This window comes from Oncorhynchus masou, chromosome 26 (assembly GCF_036934945.1).
Source record: "Oncorhynchus masou masou isolate Uvic2021 chromosome 26, UVic_Omas_1.1, whole genome shotgun sequence".
Taxonomy (NCBI): Eukaryota; Metazoa; Chordata; class Actinopteri; order Salmoniformes; family Salmonidae; genus Oncorhynchus; species Oncorhynchus masou.
Window position 1 is genome coordinate 9,005,971 of NC_088237.1, and position 11,088 is coordinate 9,017,058.

Here is an 11,088-nt window from a genome sequence, read left to right on the forward strand (position 1 = left end):
ATAAAGAAATCAGTCAATTTAAATTTATTAATTAGGCCCTAATCTATGGATTTCACATGAATGAGCTTTGGTTCAGAAGAATGGTAGGAATAGTAAGCAGAGTGAGTTGAAGACAGGAGGAGAAATGGAAGTGAATAAGGGAGAAGTATCAGAGGTGGTCGGTGTGGTGAAGTTCTCGGAGCCAGAGGATTGCAACAAGGTCAGGATAAAGATGAGTCTGTGACAGTAGGAGTAAGGTTTTTGGAAAAAGTGGACTCAGGGTGTGTGAAAACAGAGTTGGGTACTGTGGAATCGGTCAGGATAACCAGAAGTGGTCTTGTAATAATTGTTTGTGTTTGTGCTGGTCAGAGGGAGAAGGCGCTTGGCGTTAAACGAATGGGGGCAAGTCATTTGAATTGTTTTGCTCTCAAGAAAATGGGCGCCATTGAAAGGAGTGATTACTGGGGTAGTGGTAAATGTGAAAGCTGACCAACTGAAGGGGAAGATTCCCGGTGTTTGTGATGCTCGTCGCTTGGTGCGACGCAGACTTTGTCTGTTCTTTTGAGTTTTGATGTTGACTATTTGCCCGACAAAGTGACGTTAGGATATATAAATGATCCTGTATGAGCTTTTGTGCCGAATACATTATGTTGTTATAGGTGTCAAGCTTATGGGCATGTGGCAGCAGTGTGTAGGAGAGAGGTTCCTAGGTGTGAGAAGTGTGCAGAAGGGCATGAGATAAAGGAATGTGTTGCATTGGGGAAAGTAGTGATACAGTGGCTTGCAAAAGTATTCACCCCCCTTGGCATTTTTCCTATTTTGTTGCCTTACAACCTGGAATTGAAATAGATTTTCGGGGGGATTTGTATATTTTGATTACATAACATGCCTACAACTTTGAAAATACAAAATATGTTTTATTGTGAAACAAACAAGAAACAAGACAAAAAAGCTGAAAACTTGAGCGTGCATATCTATTCACCCTCCCAAAGTCAATACTTTGTAGAGCCACCTTTTGCAGCAATTACAGCAGCAAGTATCTTGAGGTGTCCTTATCAGCTTGGCACATCCAGCCAATGAGATTTCAAGGCAAAACTGCTCCAGTTCCTTCAAGTTGGATGGGTTACGCTGGTGTACAGCAATCTTTAAGTCATACCACAGATTCTTAATTGGATTGAGGTTTGGGCTTTGACTTGGCCATTCCAAGACATTTAAATGTTTCCCCTTAAACCACAGTGTTGCTTTAGCAGTATGCTTAGGGTCATTGTCCTGCTGGAAGGTGAACCTCCGTCCCAGTCTCAAATCTCTGGAAGACTGAAACAGGTATCCCTCAAGAATTTCCCTGTATTTAGCGCCATCCATCATTCCTTCAAATCTGACCAGTTTCCCAGTCCCTGCCGATGAAAAACATCCCCACAGCATGATGCTGCAACCACCATGCTTCATTGTGGATGGTGTTCTCAGGGTGATGAGAGGTGTTGGGTTTGCGCCAGACAGAGTTTTCCTTGATGACCAAAAAATGTAATTTTAGTCTTATCTGACCAGAGTACCTTCTTCCATATGTTTGGGGAGTCTCCCACATCCCTTTAAGCAAACACCAAATGTGTTAGCTTGTTTTTGTCTTTAAGCAATGGCTTTTTTCTGGCCACTCTTCCGTAAAGCCCAGCTCTGTGGAGTGTACGGCTTATAGAGTTGTTCTATGGACAGATACTCCAATCTCCGCTGTGAAGCTTTGCGGGGTTATCTTCGGTCTCTTTGTTGACTCTCTGATTAATGTCCTCCTTGCCTGGTCTGTGAGTTCTCCCTTGACAGGTTTGTTGTGGTGCCATATTTTTTCCATTTTTTAATAATGGATTTAATGGTGCTCCGTGGGATGTTCAAAGTTTCTGATATTTTTTTTATAACCCAACCTGTACTTCTCCAGAACTTTGTCCCTGGCCTGTTTGGAGAGCTCCTTGGTCTTCATGGTGCCGCTTGCTTAGTGGTGTTGCGGACTCAGGGACCTTTCAGAACAGGTGTATATATATATATACACTAAGATCATGTGGTACTTAAATAAAGTCCACCTGTGTGCAATCTAACTAATTTTGTGACTTCTGAAGGTAATTGTTTGCACCAGATCTTATTTAGGGGCTTCATAGCAAAGGGGATGAATACATATGCATGCATATATATATGCATCCCCCAAACAAGTCATCGTTTTGATTTCACATCACCAATTTGGACTATTTTGTGTATGTCCACTTCATGAAATCCAAATAAATGTATATTACAGGTTGTAATGCAACAAAATAGGAAAAACACCAAGGGGGTGAATACTTTTGCAAGGCACTGTATGTGTTAACTGTATGGGTGCCCATGTGGCTGGGGATCAGAAATGTCCCATGCCAGAGAGGCAGGTTGAGGTTTCCAAGATTAGAGTGGTGCAGAAGTTGTCATATGCTGAGGCAGTGAAGAAAGTAGAGGAAGATGGGTCAAATGGGAGGGATCCTGAGAGGGGTGGTGTGAGTAGTAGATCTGTACCAGTACAGAAGGATAAACCAACAAGTTGTATGTTTCAGTAATAATGGATTTTTTTGGCACATAGCAATGGTTATCAACTCTACTGCAAGGATGGAACAGTAAGTCGCAGAAAATAGAGGTTGTGGTGGCATCTGCAGAGGTATTTGGGTGAGCGTATTTGATGTCAGAAGAGTTAGTGTGTCAAGTGGTGACTAAATATTTAAAATTGTGGAGTATGGTATTTATTTATATTTTTTGTGAGTGTAGTGGTAGATGGTAGATAAACATCAGCTAAATCGAGTGCTGTGTATATTATGGAACGCCGTTTGGGTCTTTGCATGTCAAAAAAGATACAGGTCAAACAACAAGACTATTTGACGTGTAAAATAATCTTGTTGACCAAACTGGACTTAATAATTTAACACCTAAATATATTTTTTACGTAGTTATAAAATATCACTCGTATGTCATATGTCACAACTACTCATCGATACGTATCGACGCTGGTAAAGTTTTGCCCTTCTCCAAGCGCTGCACAGTGATGGTCATAAAAAAAAAGCAAGCAAGCTATTATGGACCCTAGACGGATGCAAACAATGGCCTTCCCCAAAAATATAGTACAACGACAATCTGTTTCAGTAGCTATAATTAACTAACTACCTAGCTAGGTATCATCATCTAAAATATCCCTAATTTATAAGACCGTTCTTATTTGATTAACGATGATTGGACCCATCTATGTGAAGCTAGCGACAATAAGGATTAGCAACAACTGTGGAATTTGCGGTTAGCCGTCAGAATAAAAGTATATTATTGACAGAGATACAAATAGTGGAATTATGCCATAATTGAATAGATCATGCTACAACGAGGTGAGCATGTTATATAAAATCAACAAACGTCTATGTTATTTTGACAAAAATCTGTTGAAATCACACCCAATCGCATAAAATACATAGAATTGCATCGGGGGTCAAACTTATTTCACTGTACAGCCTTACCTATGAATTGTGGATCAATGACATGGGGTATCAGTCTACTCAGTGATACCCAGAGAACCTTAGCATCGTAGCTCTGCGGGATTCTGAAACCACTGTGAATTGAGCCACATGTATTGTACCAGTCAACCAACAATGTGTATTGAACAGTACTCCAGTGGGAAAACAATGCAACATGGATGTTTGGGAGTCTGAGAACTTTGGGAAAAAAGTACTTGGGTACTGAGTAGACTGATACCCCATTTCAGTGATCCCCAATCGAGCCCTATTCAACATTAACTAGTCTAAATATGACATGATTCCACAAATTGTAACCTTCTGCGTCTCTTTCAACAAGGGACGTTTAATTTGAAGGCAAATCGCAAATTCCACTATTGTGGCTAACTTCACAACACATACCGGATCAGGCCCCACTAGCCAGACAAAGCTCGGTGGCTGCTTAATAACGTTAGCTTTGGGAAACAGGGTTAGTAGCAACAAGTAGCTGCATAGCTCGTTTTTTTTCTTCGTGAACTCAAGTTCAATTCCAATAGGCGAACAACAAGTGGCTACCTAGTGAATACTTACTCACAAGGATTCCTAAATCATTGCTAAGAAGAGTGAAAATGACTGCAGTTTCTACTGGTAATTGTTTTCAGGCTGGTTGCAAGTTGGTGTAGCAACCCCAGAAGTTGCTAATAACGTCAAATATATTTGCCCTTAAACATTTTTTTAACATCCGGTTTGTTTGGTGGCTTGCGCGTGCAAATGCAGCACACACAACAATCTATAATATAGTGTGTTATTTGACGTGTCGAATATTGTATATTTTTGACAAGCGAAGACCTAAACGGCGTTCCATAGTATGTTGTTGTTGGGGTTTGTCGAAATATAACGTCGTGCTTGGATCAGCTGCATTTTACTTCAGGTAACATGATTGTGTTATTTGTCTAGCTAATCTGCTAGCTAGCTATATATTTGTTCCACTCAGTGTCTGGAGGCCAAGCAATGGCTGTCTATGCCAAAAAGCTAACTTTGTTTTTCCTGTTGCACAATCTGATTGTGACCCGTTGCATTAACATCTCTTGCTAGCCAGTAATATAAGGTAACTATCTAGCTACCGTTAGGTCGCAACTTTTGACTAGCAAATTATACTAGCTCGCTAACTTGAATAACTATTTCTGAGAGACACAATAACTACAGCCATGCATTGTTGGTAAGTTACCATAGCTGCTTGCCCAGTTAACCCTGTAATGGACCCTCGCTAGCTAGCGAACGGTAGCTAAATAACTAAGGAGAGGGCTAGCTAGCTATATTTTATAAGGCTTAACGTTAGATACTGTAGCTAGCTAGCCAGTCTACCGAAATGCCAACCAATCATAAGCCTAATGTATGAAAGTGGCATGCATCTCTGTCTAGTATTATATTAGTGAGGACGAATAACTTGGACGATTTGGCTTAGATAATTTATTAGGTGCTGCCTAGGCTAGCACTTCATCTCGGGTGTTTGGGGGTTATAAACAAATTAAAATGTCCCATCAACATTGTGCTGATAAACAAATGACTGGACAGGAGTTGAATGTGTTGTCCTTTTTCCCCCCCAGACAATTATGCTTGATGGCAGACATTTTTCCTAGGGTGGACTACAGTCAGCTTGTGTTGTCAGGCCTGTCTATCCCTTTCTAGATGGACAATATGCTGGATAAAGATGTGGATGACTCCATAGAATGTAATAACTTTATAATCCATTGGTGAGAATGGAAAATGTCTTCTCCCTTTCCCTACAAACAAATACACACAAGTTGAGTCAACAGCAGTGCAGAGCCCCAGGATGGAGGGGTGCTGCACTGCAGGGTGTTGGGAAAACCATAAGGCACATTTCTGTTCTAATGTACAATAAAGTATCTGACCCCTCCATGTCATTGTCACAAGGTCTCCTTGCACTTCTCTACACCCACACCACTGCTTCTATTGCACCAATGTACAAGTATTCCTTGTATTGTACTACACTGCCATTACTGAATGTATGGCTACTATTTAATTGTGCTAAAGTATCCTGTATGTTCAGAACAAATGTTAGGTTTTACTATGCCCACTTAAATATGACAAAGACTAATGTAGTTATTACATTGCCTACTTTGAGTATTATGAATTACTTGTTTATTGTGAAAGATGAATAATTCATATGTTTACTTTGCCAACCAACGAGAGAGCGGAAACGAGATTACTAAAAATGATCACTTTGAACTTGAGATGGGTTAAATTAAATACCAACTGGAATCTGGAAACAGACAGGCCTGTAACATCTCACTTGTAGCCTAATATGAAATTAACTCCTGCAGAATTAAGTACTTCTTGCAGTATAATGATGCACCAAATGCTATTTATTTTCTCTGGGGAAAAGGAGTGGAGCAATACAGTAAGTTTATTTATTTCCGTACCTCGAACAAATGCAAATATGGTTGTTATTGTGGTCGAACATTTACATAACAGCTCACTTTTTTAACCACGTAGAATATGCATCAATGACGAAGTTCATTCTTATCAGAAACATATTTTTGTTTTAACTGCTTTTAAATTCAACATGTTTGCAAGGGAAGAATATTTAGGCTACATTGTTAAGCGCTATTGCGTTCTCCCCGGTGCCGTCGAGAGGATCAACTATGAAAGAGAACTACAATGTCAGCTAGCTGGTTGCATTATTTCTGATGTATGCATTGTCATTATTTGTCTTCTAGAGCAAGTTGACAGAAGAGAAGCGTATGCTAGGCCTGCAGCCTATCTGACTAGACAAGTTGATTTAAATAGCCTATTACATTTCGGAAATTAATGTGGTTTAAGTGTCGTCGTCCCCCAACACCCCTGTGAAAAAAAGTTGTCCCACCGGCTCTTCCTGTCATACAATGAGGCTAGTGTCCGATGCACAAGGCCCGTTGCTTCTCGCCACTATCCAGGCTAAGTAGCCACGTCCTCTGAAGTATCTGGTCTGCTAGTTCTGCATCTGACATCGCCATACACTAACTATAGGCTACAAGTAACCCTGTTTTTACGTCTTTATAAGTAGACTTTGTTTACTTTTCTTCCTGTAACATGCACTTGACATGTTGAGTTATAGGGGGCTGCGCGTTCAAAATTCGTTTATGGTTTACGTTCTAAAAAAGGTATTCTAGAAACAATAGCCAAACTAGGGCTTTACAATGATGGTGAACATTTCGAGAAATGTTGGGGGTTAAAATCTTACTATAAGTCATAGAAGGTGCACAAAGGGAGTTGTCAACAAGTCTCCAAGTTTGAACAAATCATCGATGAAGATAAGTTTACCTGTTTCGAAACTCTGAGTTGTAGATGTCTCGGAGGTCACTTTTAAGTTTGGTTGATGCTCGATTTGTTTCATTCAAGAATTCATAAAAATCCAGTCCAATTTGGCAACGCGTTCTTAAATTCATGGTGATATCCGATTGTGAGCAGCTGGTGAAATAGGCTACTTTGAGAAAATATAGCTATTTGAGTTTCATTGTGTAGAAAACATAAGTGATCATGGATCTGCGGAAATCCTGTCAGATTGAAGAAACGAAACCGGACACATCACTACTCGGGGGCGGGGAGTTTCCTATCAAAGATATTTACAACTGTTTAAGGTTACACCTAATAGGGGAACAATAATCTCATACTCTGCAAAAGTTAAAAATGAAGGGAAAATACAAATAAATCACTATTTTAGGAAAAGCCCATAAACATCTTTACAAGTTAAAGAACCAAAAATATCTGAACTTCAGCTGAAATGTGATATTTTACTTTTGAAGAGAGCCAACAACTACAGGTTAAACTCTAATAATGCATATTATTCAATGGAAAATAAACCTGGTAACCTCATTGTTCTAGCTGTGCTTCTGCCTTCTTGAACTCCAACAGCTCACTGCGCAATAGTTTCTCCACGGTCTAGCTAGCTTTCGTTGTGGGCTAGTTTGCGGCCCTGCAGCAGGTGTTATCAAAGAGGATGTTGTTGCTCTTTTGTTAGCTTCTCCCTTTTCTATAATTTATATTTCAAAAATAAGTTAACTTTCAAATGATCATCACCTGGTGAGTGGAAGTTTTTTTTATGGCAGTGTGCTTGCTGTTAGCAATCTCTTTGAAAATAACATATGTGTGAAACATTGTTGCATTTATAGTGGAACTGAATAACATTTTTAGCAACACGAAATCTTTGTAAAATCTGTTCATATAACGTTACACCCCAGGAAGAATTATACGTTTTAGAGATTTTTCTAACAAGCGACCACATAGATACGGTCATTTTCACGTTTTCATAAATTGGAATGTTTGGGAATTACTTAGGTTTATATATTGTGTGAGTTCTAAACTGTTTTTGTTCACAAAATTTGCTAACATAATTAATGGTATACAAGGATGTACCCGTATTCCCTTGGGACGTTCATTGGGACTTCTTCATCTGCCCAAAGAATATTTAACATCATACAACGGAATCTGTATGATTTTAAAGCTGGTTCTAAATTCAGGTAAAACAAAATGCCAGGCGGGTTACTAATCATATCATTGCTACATTGGCTGGACATACTATAGAGCATGTTAAAGTGTACAAATATTTGGGTGTGTGGGTTGATGACAAGCTGAGCTTCACTGTGCATGTAGAGAACTTGATAAGGAAGCTCAAGCTGAGAATAGGTTTTTATTACTGGCATAAGGATTGTTTTTCTTTTGAGGCCAGGAAGGAGCTGGTACGATGTACATTACTGGCGGTTTTAGATTTTAGTGGCAGGCCTCAATCACTACCCTAAGAGCACTTGATTTAGTGTATCATGTAGCCCTTTTTTTTTTTTTTTTACTAGGCAAGTCAGTTCAGAACAAATTCTTATTTTCAATGAAGGCCTAGGAACAGTGGGTTAACTGGGGCAGAACAACAGATTTGTACCTTGTCAGCTCGGGGATTCGAACTTGCAACCTTTCGGTTACTAGTCCAACACTCTAACCACTAGGCTACCCTGCCTCCCTCAGGTTCATTACAAATCAAAAACGTCTAACGAATCATTGTGATCTCTACAGCGCTGTTGGCTGGCCCTCATTGACCTTGCGTAGGCTTAAACACTGGTATACACTGATTTATAAGGCCATATTGGGTAAAATGCTATGTTATCTCTGTTCTTTTTTTAGTCAGGTCAGTAAACAAATATCAATTACGGTCCCATTCTCATTTGCTTCTAACACTCCCCCGGCAGGTCCTGGCAAACCTCTGAAACCTACCCACATCCTGGTTTATGCTCTCCACCTGCCCGTTACTCTCGGGGTAAAACCTGAGGTAAGGCTAACCGAGATCCCCAGACGTTCAATGAACGCCTTCCAGACCCTTGAAGTGAACTGGGGACCTCGATAGACACTATATCCTCAGTCACCCCATAGTGCCGGAAGACTTCTGTAAACAAGGCCTCCGCAGTCTGTAGGGCCGTAGGGAGACCGGGCAGAGGAAGGAGACGGCAGGACTTAGAGAAACGATCCACAACGACCAGGATTGTGCCGTTACCCTGTGAAGGAGGTGGATCAGTCAGGAAATCCACTGACAGATGCGACCATGGCTGTTGTGGAACGGGTAAAGGTTGTAACTTACCTCTGGGCAGGTGTCTAGGAGCCTTGCACTGGTCACACACCGAGCAGGAGGTAACATAAACCCTCACATCCTTAGGTAAAGTGGGCCACCAGTACTTCTCACTAAGACTGCGCACCGTCCGACCGATACCAGGATGATCAGAGGAGGATGACGTATGGGCCAAATAGATTAGCCGGTCGCGGACAGCAGACGGAACGTACAGACGCCCAGCCGGACAATGTAGGGGAGCGGGCCCGATACGCAACGCCTGCTCAATGTCCGCGTCCAGCTCCCACACTACCGGTGCCACCAGGCAAGAGGCCGGGAGGATGGGAGAGGGATCCATGGTCCGCTCCTCTGTATCATATAGCCGGAACAATGCATCTGCCTTAGCGTTCTGAGAGCCTGGTCTGTATGAAAGGGTAAATACAAAATGGGTGAAAAACATGGCCCCCCTTGCTAGGGTTCAGGCTCCTCGCCGCCCTAATGTACTCCAGATTACGGTGGCCAGTCAAGAGAAAAGGGTGTTTAGCCCCCTCAAGCCAATGTCTCCACGCATTCAAGGCCTTGACGACAGCCAACAGCTCCCGGTCCCTTACATCATAGTTTCGCTCCCCCGGGCTGAGTTTCTTCGAGAAGAAGGCATAGAAGCGGGGCGCTTCGGTGGCGTACCCGAGCACTGAGAGAGCACTGCTCCTATCCCAGCCTCGGACGAGTCAAATGAACGTCAAAGAGGGATCTGGATGGACCAGCACGGGAGCCGAGGTAAACAGAGCCCTTAGGTGACTAAAAGCCCTGTCCGCCTCAGCTGACCACTGCAAGCGCACCGGGCCCCCCTTCAGCAGTGAGGTAATGGGAGCTGCCACCTGACCAAAACCCGAATAAAACCCGAATAAACCTCAGGTAGAAATTGGCAAACCCAAAGAACCGCTGCACCTCCTTTACCGTGGTGGGAGTCGGCCAATTACGCACAGCTGCAATGCGGTCACTCTCCATCTCCACCCCTGAAGTGGAAATGCGATAGCCTAGGAAGGAGACGGACTGTTGGAAGAACAGGCATTTCTCAGCCTTGACTTACAGGTCATGCTCCAACAGGCGACCAAGCACTGAGCACCAGGGACACATGCTCAGCACGTGTAGTGGAGTATATCAAAATCTCATCAATATACACCACTACATCTGCCCATGCAGGTACCTGAAAATCTCGTCTACAAAGGCTTGGAAGACTGAGGGCGCATTCATCAACCCGTACGGCATGACAAGGTACTCATAGCGCCCAGAGGTGGTACCGGAAGCCGTCTTCCACTCGTCTCCCTCTCAGATACGCACCAGGTTGTAAGCTCTCCTGAGATCTAGTTTGGTGAAGATGCGTGCCCCGTGCATTGACTCTATCGCTGTAGCTATGAGCGGTAGGGGGTAACTATACCTCACTGTGATCTGATTCAGATGCCGATAGTCAATACACGGGCACAGAACCCCATCCTCCTCCTTCACAAAAAATAAACTTGAGGAGGCGGATGAAGTGGAGGACCGAATGTACCCCTGACGCAGGGATTCGGTGACATATGTTTCCATAGCCTCCATCTCCGCCTGTGAGAGGGGATACACGTGACTTCTGGGAAGTGCAGCATCTACCAGGAGGTCTGTCACACAATCACCCCGTTGATGAGGTGGTAATTGATTCGCCTTCTTTTTAGAGAAGGTGAGAGCCAAATCGGCATATTCAGGGGGAATGCGCACGGTGTAGACCTGGTCTGGACTCTCCACCGTTGTAACACCAACGGAAGCCCCTATACACCTACCTGAGCACACTCGCGACCACCCCGTGAGAGCCCTCTGTGGCCAAGAAACAATGGGGTTATGAAAAGCTAACCAGGGTAGGCCCAGCATCACGGGAAACGCGGGAGAGTCAATGAGGAAGAGACTAATTCTCTCCATATGACCCCCCCCCCCGCGTCACCATACCCAACGGCGCGGTGACCTCCCTAATTTTCCCTGACCCTAATGGTCGACTATCTAAGGCGTGAACGG

The 11,088-nt window shown here is 42.8% G+C and overlaps 1 protein-coding gene and 1 long non-coding RNA gene across 2 annotated transcripts in view; one reads left to right on the plus strand and one right to left on the minus strand.

Annotated features, from left to right (window-relative positions):
* LOC135514737 (putative helicase mov-10-B.1) overlaps window positions 1-7,033 on the minus strand; it is a 35,416-nt gene extending 28,383 nt beyond the window's left edge. Inside the window, exon 1 of the mRNA XM_064938291.1 lies at window positions 6,780-7,033. Within this exon, the coding sequence (XP_064794363.1) occupies window positions 6,780-6,904 (125 nt within the window). The 5' untranslated portion in view covers window positions 6,905-7,033. The remainder of the gene's footprint in view (window positions 1-6,779) is intronic.
* LOC135514532 (uncharacterized) lies at window positions 3,892-5,375 on the plus strand. Its single transcript, XR_010451688.1, has 2 exons — window positions 3,892-4,674; window positions 5,063-5,375. It is a non-coding gene; the product is annotated as an uncharacterized LOC135514532 (long non-coding RNA).
* Window positions 7,034-11,088: the final 4,055 nt, after the last annotated feature.